The sequence below is a fragment of the Pezoporus flaviventris genome, unplaced genomic scaffold (assembly GCF_033815535.1).
Source record: "Pezoporus flaviventris isolate CSIRO_AGI_PZ_B2104156 unplaced genomic scaffold, CSIRO_AGI_Pfla_v1 ptg000007l, whole genome shotgun sequence".
Taxonomy (NCBI): domain Eukaryota; kingdom Metazoa; phylum Chordata; class Aves; order Psittaciformes; family Psittacidae; genus Pezoporus; species Pezoporus flaviventris.
Window position 1 is genome coordinate 21314735 of NW_026892555.1, and position 16566 is coordinate 21331300.

The window sequence follows — 16566 nt, forward strand, 5'->3', positions numbered from 1 at the left end:
ATTTTTATAACAAAAAGCAAAATGGACATGATATTACAGCTGCAATATGCAGAAGCACAGCTACCTCCCTTATTTCCTTTCACTACGTCCACTGTGACTGTTAAGATGTTTCCAGCCACTGTTTCCCAGGATAGTCTCTCCAGCCTGAGGATACAGTTTGAAACATAAATTGTTTCCTTGATACATAATTCTCAGCTTTACAAGATTTAGTATATTTTCTGCAAGCACTGATTTAAGCACAGTGATCCAGATGCATGGCCTATTGAGTGCTTAACACTATTTTCCTCAGGAAATTCTTTGCAACATACGTTGACATTAACAGCAATGGTTTTACATTTACTTTCAGATTATTAAATACCAATTTCACTTATTATTCCCAATTGACAACTTGAGTTGGTTTGGGGTTTTCTTTTAGACTACTAGCTAGCCATTTTAAATTTATTTAACATTTGCAAAGATATTGTATGCGGATGTATTTAAATGAGAATACCATGAGACACAACGTCAGACTCCTTACAAAAGTCTAAGATTATCAAACCCTTGCACTGAATTGAAACCATAATGAAGAATGACAATCAGATGTGTTGAACAAAATAATTTTCCATAAAGCCATTATTTAGTCAGAAATAAGTAATACTTTGTTAACTGTACCCTGTAAGAGGTATTTTTCCCTTTACATTCTGTGGGGGAGAGTAATAACACTACCTCTCTTCATTTTACTTGAACATCACACTTTTCATTTTACTAGAAATACCTTCAGCTGTTAAAAACCTGCACTTCCAAGGTGTGTTAAAAATTACCCACAGAAGACTAAGATCTCTGAGCACAAGCTACTCTGACTGATTTGACACTCTTCAACCATAAGCAACGAGGATGTTACAGACATCTGTTATGACAGACTTCAAAGTAGAGTCATGTTCATGTGACAAGAATATATCACTTCTACAAATGCAGGGCATACATCCATTCAGTATGCTGCCTTTTCTTTTTCACTATCATCAAATTTATCATGGCCTTTCTAGTGATTCCTGATACTTCTAGTACGTACTAAAAAAAATTCCTATTGTCCTCAAACCAGCCAGATGTGGATTTTCCCTGCCTTTACCACTTCTTACCAGTTTTTTGCAATTTATGATTTTTATTTACAGTGTTCTGCTAAGCAGTAATTCTTGTTTCTATTTGTTATATATCGCTTTTATATATTGTGTTGCCTTTACTTCATTACTAAGGGTGGGCTGTTGGCCAGAGGTTGAAACACTACCTGATGTATTAACAGATCAAACTGTGATGGAAAGCAGCATTGCTTATTGCCTAGGACAGAAGGCAGCCCTCAAGTCCATTGCAAAAAGAAATGCTAATCTTGTGCTGGTGCAAAACCACATGAAACTAAAAGGTTATAAAAGCGTGTGGGTATATTCATGCTTGTGCAAATGTAAATTCCCCAGCATAAAACCCATGATGTTGCTTATTTCATAGTGTATGTGTACCACCACAGTTAACTGTGCAAGTCTGGTACTGCATGGCATGAATAAAGAACAGATTTGCCTTTTTTTTTTTAACTCTACCCAAAAAGTTACAATTACATGCATTTTTGGGGGGGGGGGGGGGAGGACAGCTGCAGTAGCTATCACTAGGTACAAGGTACAAACAGCAGATGACTGACTAGAAAAGAAACTGAGGTCAGTGTTTTTCTACTTTTACTGCAGTGATCACAACTTGAAACACCCAAATTTTAAGGGACTAAAAACCCCTCTTAATCAGTAAATGATGAATGATGATGTTGGGGATGTATCTCCACAACATGTAACAAGTTTCTAATCTAGTACACCAGTAACATGGGTCATATTCAGCTCTTATTCCTTATTATTGCTTCTAATTTCTATTGTTCTTGAAGACAATAAGCAGTAGAAGAGAAAAACTATTTCGCATTCAGAAGCAGAGAAGAGTTTCGGATCATATTTCAGATTTTTCCAGTGGAAGAGGTTTGCTGGATTTCTTACTTATTTAGTAAAGCTAATCTTTACTTTATTCTTCAAAAGCATATATAGTTTTTCTTCCTATCTCCATGCTTAACCATTTTGTTCCCACAGTAGCATTTCTGTTCTTTGCTTGCTATTCTGTTCTTTGCTTGCGTTTTCAAGCAAGGGATAGCAACAGGACAAAGTAGTTTATCATTTCTGTTTAACAAAGTATACAGCTACAGAGCTACAAAAATACAGTTTAAAAAAAAAAAAAATAATCTTTGACAGCACACCCCAGAACTCCCTTCCAACCACAATCATAATTCTTTCTTGCCAACACAGCTAGTCTAATTTTTATCTTCCTGTGTTTTCAGGATTCCCAGTTGGAAAATTGTAGAGGATGCTGGCAAAAAAAATTATCTATGTAAATTCTCCTTGTCTGCACTTCTTGCAATTAGGTTGTGAGAAAAACCTAAAGACTATACTCTTAGGATTATATTGTGTGCTATTGTACATAATGGTAAAAAAAACCACCAACCACCCATACCTACAGGACTTATGTAAACATATCAGGATTCCAGTAAAACTTTTCTCTAGGAGAACTGCTGGCAATGGGAGCAATCACACTCCTGCTAGCTGCTACATGCGGGAATTTTAACACCAGAATCTCTTTATTCACGTACACATATTTCAATAGGGATGTAAATATATTTTAAGCATGAATGGAAAAAAATTTATTACAGAAAAAAAGTACTACCATACATAAAGTAGCTACTTACTGTTGTTTGCAAGAACAGCTTATGCTATCCACACCTCTAAACACCTGAAAGCCTCTTGCATAGAAGTCTGAATGGTTAAAATTTACTAAATAAATGATAAACATTACCATCTTTTGGGCATCGATTATAAGGTACACTTTAATAACATTCTCCAAACTGAACTAGAACATCAAACTGCTTCACTACTTTATGGTTTTCTGGGTGCCAATTCCCACAAGAGCTAAGGCTCCCTGATTACACTCCATTGCTGGAACAGGCGCCTATGGAAGACTGAACTGGTATCAGCATAATGAGATTAACGCAAGAATCACCACTGCAAAATTGGGTTCACTTTCCACGATTCTTGACCATATAGGTATTGGGAAAGCAACAAACTTTTCAGCACGTCTGTAGAGAAGCAGCATGAATGTTGGATGTTTCCTAACACTGCTCTTACAACTGAAGGCCCCAGCAACAGTCAGTGATTTAACTTAGAGTACGTGTTTGCAATATTGAACAGCAAAATAATATAAATACTGTACCTTCAGCAGTGTGACGATCTTCCTCATTTTTGGGAAAGAAGACTCTTATTACACCAGTGTTAATGTAAATCAGAGGCAAGTTGCGGGAAGTTAGAGCATGAGTCCTCATAGGCTGGCCTGGTGATTTTCTTTTCTCTTTTTGACTCCTTGCAAACCTGGCTTGAAAAATGCTTGCAATCGCATTAAGCAAAGGAAAACAGAGGACCACATCAAAGGCCTGAGCAGAGAGAAGGATCTCATGGAGGAAGTGAGGAGAGCCATCAGTGTGACCTTCTGATAGTTTATGGAATGTTCGTCGTTCATTTCTTGATATCAGTTTGTGTCGGACATTTTTTGTCACAGCTTTGGTGTAAGTGAGAGAAAGAAATCCATGTTGCTGGTGTGAGCCATCTAAAAGTTTTGCAGTTGTCTGTTTCAAGGAGAAAAATAAAAACAAACAACTGCTGCAAAAATGTACACATATAACATCCATCACTCATATTCTCTGTTAGTTGTTTATGGTTCTATATTTTCTAATAGTTTTCCACTGTCTTTGTATAGTAGAAAAAAATCTTTCATTTTTCTGAAAGAACAATTTGTCCACAGTGCATCCACACTTCACTGTACTGCGGCAGCTAAAACTGATTTGCTGAACTTTTTGTTTTCTGGTAATTTATGTTATATGCAATTCAAAACTAATCAGCCAAAACCCCCACATATTCAAGGGTCAAAGTTTACCCATTTTTTCTGTTAATTTTTCACACAGATATGTATTTTGATTTCTCCTTCACTTCAGACATTTCAAAAGTAGATCTTAGTCCCTTGCATTACTCCTTCCATATGTGCAAATGGTGCTAAAATAACACATGGATGCTGAGGTAGCTTCACTCCATCTAAAAATGGGTGTATAAATGACCCATAGTCAACTAAGTACTCTAAGAATTGAACTGGTTTTGCCCTCGTCCCCTCTGAGTATTTAAAGAGAACAGCAGCACCACATGCTAAAGTACATCACTTAAATAAAGCTAAACTGTACTGTAATTTAGAAACAGCAGATTCCTTCAAGACATATTTCCCAGCTAAATGTGACAATTGTATGCTTAGCTCCCAGAAGATGCATAGAACAGTTTTCATATTACCTTTGAAAGTCTTTCAGTAATACATTGTTACTGAGTAAAAAATGTAAAAATAAACACTAAGAAAACCGTTATTTGAACAGTATAATAAACATTTTGATAGAATTCCAGTTTGTTTAAATATTAGCTATAATCATGTGAGCACAAATTAAAGCAACTACATTTTGCAAGTAGTTGCTTCTTTCAGCATTTCAAATTTGATTTTAAAATAATTTAATATTATTTAAACTTTTTAATGGAACAATATCTTCTCTTAAATAAACAGGATATAGAGCTTAAATGCTGAAAAACTAGAAGCTTTTATGATTAAGTAAATTAAAACAAATTGGTAAGTTAATTTCCTGTAAGAACTGAAACAAACAAAATAAGAGAAAGTATTACCAATCACTATTCTTGATGAAAATAAATCAGACCACACAGAACTTCCACTAACATAAAGTGATTCTGTACATCCATACATTTGTGAAGATAAATAGTCCAATGTCATAACACATAAAGTCTTTCAAGGATAAACAGGCAAGAAAAAAGAGGTTAAATGTGTGAGATATTCTGAATCAGCAAGTAATGTTCCAAGCATTCAAAAGAATAACTCAAATATAAAACTGCTACATAACAGAATTATAGAAGTGATTTTAAAAGGTTGCATAAAGGAATACTGCAGTAATACAAAGTCCTAAAATCCCTAAGTAGATATCCAAATTACAGGAACAAAATGTGGTATACATTAGTGGCTGTTACATATTTGGTTTTCAAACATTACTGTATGTGCTCACTTGTAATAGAAATTAATCCCATTGACTGCACTGGACTGCTGCTACATACCAGGTGGTGAAACATCTACCTTCATTCTTGTACCTACTAAAAAATGACTGACAACTATTACTAAAGACTAAGAGGGAAGTAACACAACTAATACAATCAGTATAAGCAATACATGTATTCTGTACCAACAAAAAGAGATTACAAGAAAGAAACTAAAGCCATTTGAGTTTTTTTGTCGCGTTTTTTTTGTTTTCTTTGGATTTGGTTTTTTAATCCAATTGGTATTTATTAGTGGAAGTTCTGTAGTAAAATTTTTTTTTAAAGATTCTTACAGAGGGAAAGAAGCCAGAGAAGTTACTGAAAGGGTCCTGCTTGCTGATGGGTCGAACCAACAAAGTACGTCTGTTCAGCTTGTCAGTACAGGAAAGGAACACACCTCCATATTGCCCCAGAGACCAAGAATCTTCCCCAAGACTTGAGGTAATGAACAAGGCATGGAAGAGGGAAAGAAAAAGAAAAAACAGTTGAAATACATTGAACTTGCATGTTTCTACATAATTGGAAGCTAAAGCCTTTGCCATACTGTCCTGGGTCCAGCAGTAGCAGTCATTTTTCTCCTTCTTAGTAGCTGGTGCAGTGCTGTGGTTTTGACTTTCAGCCTGGAAACAATGCTGGTAACACCAATGATTTCAGCTGTTGCTCAGTAATGTTTACTCTGACCAAGGACTTTCTGAGCCTCTTGCTCTGCCAGGGAGGAGGGGAAACTGGGAGGAAGCAGAGACAGGACACCTGACCCAAACTAACCAAAGGGGTATTCCATACCACAGCACGTCATGCCCAGTATATAAACTGGGTTCAGTTAACCAGAAGGGCTAGATTACTGCTCGGGTTGGGCTGGGTATCGGTCAGCGGGTGGAGATTAAGACCATGAGAATAAAAGTACAGTAAAATCCTGGATACAGAAAAGGGACTTACACCTGGATTTTCAGCAGATACCTTCATTAGAACGAGGAGGAGAATGATTACAAGAATTAAAAAACTGAAAGAAAAGCTATATTCATATATGTTACAAATCATTGCACTATTTAGAAAAAAATAGCTATTAAGTACTAAAAAGTACTTTGTACTACAATTCCTTTAACATATGAAGAATTCCTATTTAACATATGAAGAATAAAGAAAAATATGTTGCTGAAGAAGAGTTATTCAAGGTAAGCACCTTAGTTTACTAAAGAAATCTCACCAAAAGCTTTTCTTTGCATTGTAGGAATATTCCTTCAAAATGTCCTGACTGCCAGTCTCCCCCTGGCCTGGAAGACAGAACGTTCACCTTATCTATTCTCTGCTTTTGGCTTTAGACTACAAAGATTTAAAGACAGAGAAAGGTATTCTGAAGATATTACAAAACATAAATGACAACAGTAACAATATTGTCAAGTAGAAGAAGTTTTTGCTTGACTGGTTTGGTTGTTTTTTTTTTTATTTTAAAGCCTCAATATAACTTTAGCAAACAAGTACACCCTGAAGTTGAAAACATTCCTAAGGGAACTTCGGCTCCTGGGAATGAAGTACCTTCTCTCAAGCTTTCCATAAAATCTGTGGACAAAGCAGCTTCTTCAGAGGATGTAACTACTGGGATTCCAAAGCATTTTAAAGCATCATGACTTGATTTTAAAAAGATTTTTTAAAATAAAGTACAAATCCTGATTATAAAATATTACAAAATACAATGTGTACAAACAATAACTGCATTGGGCAAAAGAACAGGAATTCAAATTTTATGTCTTTTTTTTTCAGGCAGCTGATTAAAAAAAAAAAAGTCTTAGAAATGCTTATAACTTTTCTAAACTGATACTGTATTTCCTTCCTACAATATTTTGGGAACAACAGTTGTGCAATAAGACCTTGCAGACACCAGCTCTTGCTTGGGCACATTGCATAACACTGCGCTGCGTGACAGACACAGATGATCAGCGCAGTTCCCTGTGTTACAGTGCTGCTAAGCCACAGCAAAGGAACAGCTCAGTTTTTTAGAAACTTCTTTTATGCCTAAGAGGGTAGAGTATGGTGCTGTAAGTCATTACATGTTGCCACTTTTTAACACATCATGAAAAGATATTTAAGGAATTTCCCATTCAAAAGTTCAGCTAAAATTAATTACTTTTTTTTTTCTTCGTCTAACAGACCAACAGAGCAGTAAGTAGGAAAAAACCACTCTCTGGATTCATACTGATTGCTGTGGTTTTCTTTGGAATCAGATAAAACTCTGAGAAAATGCAATTCTGATTTTATTACTTAACAGGTTAAAATAATTTCACTGAAATTGAACAGTTACCTTCAATTCAAGAAAACAATTAAAAAGGATAAAGAAAAAAAAACCAAACCAACCAAAACACCTGCTGCCTTCTTTCTTCCTACGTGAAATAAAAGTAGAATAACTTCCAGAAATTACCTGTTTCTGTAATGGTCAATATTGAAGCTTTCTATTTTACATTTGATTTTGGTATAGACATCCTGCATATCCACTGAGGCACTGAGATCTTCTACTTCACTGACAACACAAACTTCTGCAATAGACAAAGAACAAAATGATTAATCTGAAATTTGACAGGTTTTAATCTATTTCATTTATTTAATTATCTATTTAATCTATTTTTTTTGCATCAAGTGTCACACTGAGAAAAAAAAACAACCTTAGAATCAAAATCTTTTTACACAAAAGTGTAGAAACTTGGAGGGTTTAGTTCAGTGTTCATAGCATAATTCCTGAAAATGTATAAAAAAATATTTGCCAAGATACTTACTCTAAGAATATATAACATTTCTTTGTCTCAATAATAGTTTTTTAAAATCAAAGGTTCATGTATATCTCTCTGAAAATTACTTTTAATCATTATTCTCCTTTTTTATTCATATTTCTATGAGTAACAATGTTAATTGCTGAGGAACAGCGTTTCCTAGCGAAAAAAAAACAACATAATTTCAAGTCTTGCAGTACATTTACAGAATCTGAGTTCCTTTCAAAAAACTACTGTTCGGATGATAATCCAATTCTAATATCGAAGAAAAAAGAGAAGCTTTGTACCACACATATTTCTTATTTCAACACAAAAGTAGAAACTTCTACTTGAACTCCATATTAAACTTCCTATGACTTTAAGGATTATACTATGATGGTTCAGTTAAATTTGTATTTGAAATTATCAGTAAAAACCTGCGTGTCTATGCATGGACACAAACCACTACTAAATCAAATAAAAATGAAATACAATTGCTTCTAAGGCAATAAACACAGCACTCAAGTAAAACAACCAAGTTATCGACAATTTAATATAATAATTTTTCCAGAAAGGGGAAGTTCATGCTGAAAAACAGTACTGAATTCAGATTACATGTAGTAACCTAACTACAGCTTGTTGCTCTAGTTTAAAAATAGATCTAACCCATTATTTTTGCATTTCAGTGTTTAATATTGTCACGAAATGTTCCATGCTGTTAAATAATGTATGGATTTTAAAATAGTATACTATAGGAAAAAAATGCTAAATACCTGTGCCATTATTTCTAGGATCACGAGCAAACAATTTTATAGTAATTTTTGGCAACATCCACTGCATCCATAGGCTGACACGTCCACTTGAGACTCCGATATTACTTGTTGTTTGTTCCAGTGTAATGGAGTCTGAGAATGGAGAATCATCACCACCCTGAAGAGAATCACCCTATGAAACAAATGTAACAGCTGAAGAAAAAAAAGTGTTCCTTTTCACCACTCCTTTTTTCTTATGCCTAAACGCCACTTTTTAATATTTCTGTTATTTAAAAAAGGTGATTGTCACTTGTGATGTTCTTAAATATATGCCACATTGACAAATGAGCTTGTAGAAGCTTCTGTACCATCAATTATCTCTGTTCATTCCCTAAAACATTAAGGACTCAACAAAGACGACACAAAGATTAATGTTTTCAGGAAAGGATCATGACAAATGAAAGCTTAACTGAAAATCCTGCTACAGTGGCTTATTAAACCCCTGCAGGCATGCTCTGATAGTTCTTGATGGCACAACTGAAATATTACCAGCAATGGGACTTCATCCTGCTCTTTAGCTGGAACCTGCTGCCTCCAAATAGGAAAGGAAAGATGCAAACTTGTAATTGCTCATTGGCTCCTAGTGTTTACAGCCTATTAAACTGAATGCAATGGACACACATATCACTAATAACAATCAGAAGCCATTAAAAATCCACCAGTATCTTCACTTGCAACTCCAAGTTGCAAGTGTTGAATATTTTCTTCATTATTCAAGCACAAAAGGAAAGGACCATGGTATTGTCATTTGGATCCACTAAGGCCAAGTTGTTTCTAAGATTTACAGACCAATAATCACCCAAAATCTTAACTTCCATTGAAGGTGAGGAGGATTAGGAATTGTAAATTATGATGAACAACATGCTCAGGACTTTTGAGATTTATCTCATGACTGAGACAATGTCTGCAGAAGGCATCCTGGAATCAGAACTACACAGAAAGCATAGCAGTTTGACTGAATTTGTTTTAACCTATCAGGCAAGAAATGACAATGCACTTGCTTGAACTTCAGATATCCCAGAAAAGCTTACTTTCAGTAGCAAAGTTTAAAATCTGACAATACTTGAGTTATTCTGCCGTCCAAGACTAGAGAATGTGTGTATGGAAATTCTGTTAGCAAACTATTTTCTGGATATGTAGAACTTATCCCAAACCAAATGAACATTTCTTGGCTCATATGGAAGCATTTATGTTGATAAATCACATTTTCAATCAACTCAGACCTACAGTTTAATTATAGGATTTCTATCATGTGTACATGTCCTCTTACCACCAGCCTAACAGTAAGAGAAGACAACAAGGTAGCTTAAGATCCAAATACAATGTCTGACAATGCGCTTCTAGAGTTTATTGCATAATGAAGAATATGAGTATTTTTACTACTTTCTTTCTCAGAGAAACACTGAAACACAGCTTCTGCTTCACGCCTTCAGCTTTATATCACTCAATTAACATTTACTGATTTTTTTTTTCTTGTCCCAGCAAAACTCTTAGAGAAAACCGAGAAAACCAGCAAATGACCTTTACCCTTGAAAACCTCAGGGATACCTAGTACAATTGGTAAGAAACCATCCACACTGTCAGTAGCTGAAATAGAGTTATTCATTCATACAAGGAAAGGAGAGCTTGTACAACTAACATATGTACGTTACTCGAAAATAATACCTAAACATAAGATTAGAATATCTGGATCGGTTCAAAAGATGTAATATGAAATGTTGAAATGAAAATTAATATTCAATTCAGCTTCAATTATATATGGTAATGGTGGCTTTACATTAATCAAAATAAATGGAAGAAACCAGGTATACTTCCATTTATATGTTTATTCTTTAAGCCATTATTGCTTAGCACTCTGAACAAACTACCTGTAGAGCCATAGGCGACCATCTATCCCAGTTTCAGCTGGGAAAGAGTTAATTTTCTTCCTGGTATAATGCTGTATTTTGGCTTTAGTCTGACAATAATGTTGATAACACACCAACGTTTTAGTTGCTGCTAAGTAGCGCTTATCCTAAGTCAAGGAATTCTCAGTTTCCCATGCTCTGCCAGTGAGGGGGGCACAAGAAGCTGGGAGAGAACAGACAGGACACCTGACCCAAACTAGCCAAAGAGACATTCCATATCATAGAACATCATGCTTATTATATAAACTGATGGGAGTTTGCTGGAGGGTGGCGACCACTGCTCAGGGACTGGCTGGGCATTAGTCAGCAATTGTGTTATCTCCCTCTTCACTATTAATACTGCTACTATTATTATATTGTACTTTATTTCAATTATTACACTGTTCTTGTCTCAACCCACAGGTTTTACCCTTTTTCTGATTCTCTTCCCCGCAGCACGCATGTGCATGCATGCGGCTGCATGCTACTTAGTTGCCCACTGGGGTTAAACCACACCATCTTTGAAAATTGTTAAGATCTTGAGATGTAAAAAGTTAGCTGCTGCTAGTATCAGGTTTCTTGGTTTCAGTCTCCTCATCTCACTCTTGAAAGTGAATGAAAGGAAAGAAATCAGGCTATAGCTCCATAAGACAAAACTTCAGGCTCAGTACTGATGGAGATGCTATATAGCACTGTAATGCTCATTCCGTGGTGATACTACAGAAGTCAAAAAATAAATATCCTATTCTCATCAATGAAGTTTTAAGAAAATCAGTGGTATTTCCATAATATTATATATATTTTATTATAAGCTGGTACATTTTTTAAAAATCATCATAGCTAGATTTAGAAGCAAACTGCAACACTTGCTATATGGACTGAGAAATCAGATTTTGCTTTATGAAATGTCATTCAAATGAAGATGAGCTTTTGCTCTTCAGATATCATTTGTGAAGAGGAAAACAAAGAAATATGAGTCCAATTCTAACTTTACCATGATTCAGGACTATTAATCCATCTAACAGTGTCTTTTCGTTATGAATGTAACTAGCTAGGACCTAATTCAGGTATGTGCAAAATATACCCTGAGAGTTTCTAGAATTAAAGCTTCTGTTTCTAAATTTTAAGTAGTTCAACTTTTTAAATCTCTAGGATTAGAGATTAGTGCTATTATTACTAATAATCAGTGGCTAGGGAACAGCAAATTAAAAAATGCCTGTTTTTTCAAACTTCAGACTGATCTGAAGTGACTGGACAAGGACAAAAGGGTAAGAGCAAGATTAACCAGAAAGAAATCACAGCTGCCTGTGCATGAAGGAGCCACCCAAAGACAATTTCACTGAATCACAGAATTGTTCTGTTTGGAAGGGTCCTGTGCAGATCACCTCATCCAATCCCCTGCCAAACCAGGGCCACCTAGAGCAGGTTAGGCAGGTTTTGAATTTCTCCACAGAAGGAGACTCCATGACCCTCCTGAGCAGCCTGTTCCAGTGCTCTGCCACCCTCAATGTAAACAAGTTCTTCCCCATGCTGAGGTTAAACTTCTTCTGTTTTAGTTTATGGCCACTGCTCCTCATACTGTTGCCGGGCACTGAAACCCCCTTTCAGTCTTCTCTAGACTAAATAGGCCCACCTCCTGCAATCTCTCTGAGCCCTCTTAGCTCAGATCCTTAGATGGATTTCACAGGATATCAAGAATTGGAAGCCAATTATTTAAACCTAATAAATTATTTTTTATTATTTTATATTATTTTATATAAAGGACCCTGCGGTGTCCTCCTCCTTTTTTTTTTTTTTTTTTACAGCTGGAGTATATTTCACGTTCTTTCTGTACTTCAGACAACACTTCAGACACTTAATTTGCCAAACTGTATCTCACAAACTGTGACAGAGGGGGTGGGAAGCACAGTCAGTTTCCTCCTTGCCTTGCACACACACCCTCACTCTCCCACTGGACATGCTCCAAAATGTTTTTTGTATGAAAACTGACTTTGTTCTAAAGTTTGGCAGGTCTCTACATTTCTGATAGTTAAAAAAAGAAAAATAAAACAATAGTAAATGAAAGGGTATGGTTAAGAGCAAATACGCACTGCCACCATGGCAAGTTCTGAATTTTATAATTGGTTTCTTTTATTTTCGCAATTTAATGTCTTCAGATGTTTTATACATTTTGTTGACTTTTTTTTTCATAGAGAGCTGGTTTTGTTTAGTGGTTTGAGCACAGAGATAACTTTGTTCTGTAGAAAACTGACACTAATTTTCCCACACTTTTCTTTAAGATTAGCCTTCTGAAGATATCAAATGCTGTACTATGGCGCTCAGAGAATCTTCCAGTTGACAATTTTTGCACAAGGTTACCTTGTGTGAGATTCTTGAAGAACTGCATGTATCTAGCATAACCCCAGGCATATATAAAAAGCAAACTAACCCAGGAATGTGCAATCAAATTTAAAAGGAGCAAATCTCAAATTTTAGGGAGTGTGGTTCCCTACCAACTTCCAAGCTTATTAAATCTACAAAGTTTACCAAAAAACAGAGCTACCAGTACAGGCACAGATGTATCATTAGAAACTGCTTCCTCCTTTTCTAAATACATAATGAAATAGACAGTATATCTGATATGCTATAACCAAAAAATTCACAGATGAGGAAAAGTGGCCAACATGCTTGCAGTTTCTGTTACTATTGCTGAAGCTAAGCATTCACTGGCTTCATTCCAATGATGCTTGCGATGCTGATGCTTGTCTGATTTGCAGATGTTTCTCACACTTCAATTTCTGTAGCAAGTGAGGCGGCTTTATTAAATCATATTCAAAATGTGTAGCACACAACTACATAGCTGTACAACAAAACTCCATTTAGTCAATGCACAAGTAAGGCCTCCACATGCACGTATTTCTGGAAGTGAACTTGAAAAGCAGTCCTTGAATTTCAAAGTCAAAGGAGGATATTGATGTAGAACATTACCAGAAATAAAGGAATTTGTGAACCTTTGGACACAAACAGAGGCAGAGTAACCTGGGGGTCAGACACCTGGACCTGCAATTGCCAGGGTTTTGGAAGCTGTTCTACCACAGAGCCTGCAAGTCCTTGCCAGGGTCTCAACTTGTGTGCACTACTGCTAGCTAGCTTGAGAGCATAGCTCTAATTGCAGTAAGCCGAGGCTTTCAGCGATAACCTCTTCTTCACAGTGTGCCAGCTGCAGAGCTTATCAACAGACATCCCCAGCTGCTCAACACCATGTCCCCGGTAGCGGTTCCTGGGTTACTGGCTCCACCCACCCCCTACTTCAACAATTCAATGTGAACATACTCTGATATTTTTCTGTCATTCAAACATATGTAAACAGTTGAATTGGACCATTCTTTTCTCAGTGGCAGAAGCACTGCAGATGCTCCTCCAGAGGCAGATACTGCTATACGGCTGTCCTTTGGGAGCTGAAAAATGAAGCAACTGCATTTCTTCTTAGCCTTCTGCTCATGGTACTGTAACCAGAACCACTGGGCAGAGTCGCAGGGGCTAAAAAACGGATGGTCTGCAGTAGCTGATGCCTTTTCTCCCCCTTTTTTTAGTGAGGTCAAATTGTTAGAAATTTTTTGCAGTCCAAAACTAAGAAACTGAAGTGAGACGAGACTGTGCTCTGGTTTCTCATGCAGTTTCAATTTTCATTTTGGATTTTCAGCACCCAGCATGGTATTGTTAAATATGTTTATGCATTAATTTTCTGCTCTGTTTCCAGATCTGCAGAAAAATCAAGCCAGAGTCAGAAACCCTGAACTATTTTCCCACAACTTCTCATGCCAAGTCCTAAAATATACAATTTAATTCTTTCACCAATTGTTGCAAATTGACCAATATACAGAGTTTATTTTCTTAGCAGAATTTATCTTTGTTCATCAGGAAGATCCAAACATATGAGGCCTTCATCCTTGGCCTGCCTACAGCTCAGGGATGATCAGAGTTTGGCCACACTAATGCTATGCCTTATCAAAATAACTTCTGCGTTCTTGCTCAATCACTGAGTTTCCCCAAGGACTAAACACTTCTACCACTGTTTGTACTTAAGTAAACAGTAACAAGTGGCCTGTTGTAGTCTGTACTACCTTTGCTTTTGCTGTTCCAAGGAAGGAGGGTAAAAATGATTAACTGTTTGCAGCCCTCCAGCACTTCAACCTCTCACTCATGTTTCCCGGTCTTACCACCACCACCCAGACTAAAATTCAGTAAGCTAGGTAGCTTTACCCACACAGGCCTGTGGTGCTCACTTTCAACTTGACAGCATGAAAAGAATTACACAGAGATTAAAATATAAATCATCTATAGATCATGTAAACAAATTACTTTTTTAACTGTTTAATATAAACATCTGTGAGAGTTTGCTTTCCTCCAATTCATTTATAGGAAGTCCACTGCAGCTGAAAGAAGCTCTAAAAATAATCATTTGTCTCCCACCACACAAAATAACATATTAACTGTAAAAATCTCTAAACTTAGGAAAAAATACGCCTATCACAGCAAAGTATTGTTGTTTGACAGACTTCAAGATTTCAAGATTTAAAAATACAGGAACATAGAAACAAAATGCAGATGCTGATAAACTTCTGAAAAATCTCCACAAGTCAAAACTGCAGAAATAAATAATATTAATCACTCTATATACTTCATTGCTGCCGAGCAGCAATGACTATAAAATATATAGCTGCAAGGCTGATTGTGGCTGATGTACTCGATTTTTATACATTACCTCTTCTATTTCTTTTATTTAAAAAATTATTGTTACAACAGTCTGAAAACAAGTTTTAGTTTAAAAATACAGGGTGGTATTTTCCAAATCAAACAACATGGATCTGGATTTGCTCCCACTGACTTATTTGCGGGAAACACTAGGTCAATATTAGGTACCTTTAGATTTCTAAAAACCAAAATATATATAAGTAACCAGTACTACCATTTTAGAGAGTGTAAAGTTATAAAGTACACAGTATTTCAAGAGATTTAAAGTATTTTTCTCTTTCACTGAGGATTTGCAAGTTGTTTTCAGACTTGTCAGTATCAAGACAGCAATCAACCAAGGTTTTGTTGGTGTTAGGTCTCTTGGCCAGTAAGTGCCTGCTCTATAACCGCCTCATCTGCTTTTATTGCTCCCTTGACGGAATTCAGAGTCTGTGAGAAGGGAAAGGAGTGGTCTAGTTCCAACTAGCAGCAAAACCACAGAAAGTGATAAATGAGACCCAGGAAAATGGTAGAATGCTGCTCCATTCTTCACAGTTGGCTTCGCCTTCTTTCCCCTCTAGTGCTCACTGAAAGCATGCCTTTTTACAGTCATCCTCTGCTTCCATGCACCACCACGTATTAACCTTGGTCATCCAACTAGGTGACTCACCTCACTCAAACTGGTGCCTTGACATAAAATTAGTTCTAAGACTGAAGGGATAATTTTTTTTTTAAATTTCTTTTGTTTCAAACCTGTCTTTAATAATAAGAAAGCACTAGGTCAAGACAACATTGGATGTCCCATAACAATCAAATCATTTAGATGAATCCTCCACTGGATAAACCTTCTTTTTCACCATACAGTACCAGTAAGCTTTTTCAAGACCAACATCAAAGGTGGTCTTCAAGTGTAAACATTGACTCACAAATTCATAAATAGGATAGTACCCATAAATTCAAATGCAGCATTTTTTAGCTAGTAATCTTACAGGAATCTAAACTCTGGCTTGACTCCCCATGACAATGAATCTCTCCAGATTCAGTGAATGAATCTCTGGAGAGATTCAGTGATTTCAGTCACGGTAATTCAAAACCTTTGTATTTCTCTTTTATTTTTTATACTGTTAATTAAAGCCCTTGTGCACCCTACATATTGTTTTTATTTTAATCACCTCAATACAACTAATATTACCATCCAGTTAACCAGAAATGGAATAAAAATTTTTCTCAGCTGCCAAGC

At 36.1% G+C, this 16566-nt stretch overlaps 1 protein-coding gene across 9 annotated transcripts in view; it reads right to left on the reverse strand.

Moving 5' to 3' along the window:
* Positions 1-16566, reverse strand: part of VPS13B (vacuolar protein sorting 13 homolog B) — a 439608-nt gene that overhangs the window by 187401 nt on the left and 235641 nt on the right. For 5 of the 9 annotated variants that reach the window (XM_061448008.1, XM_061448010.1, XM_061448006.1 and 2 more), the window contains 4 exons: positions 8689-8860; positions 7591-7705; positions 5471-5612; positions 3262-3670 (listed from right to left, as the gene is read on the reverse strand). In XM_061448008.1, coding sequence (XP_061303992.1) covers positions 3262-3670; positions 5471-5612; positions 7591-7705; positions 8689-8860 — 838 coding nt within the window. Of the gene's footprint in view, positions 1-2235; positions 2365-3261; positions 3671-5470; positions 5613-6381; positions 6449-7590; positions 7706-8688; positions 8861-14191; positions 14355-16566 lie in introns of those variants that run through there. The other 4 variants (XM_061448013.1, XR_009742462.1, XM_061448011.1 and 1 more) reach the window with 4 other exon arrangements.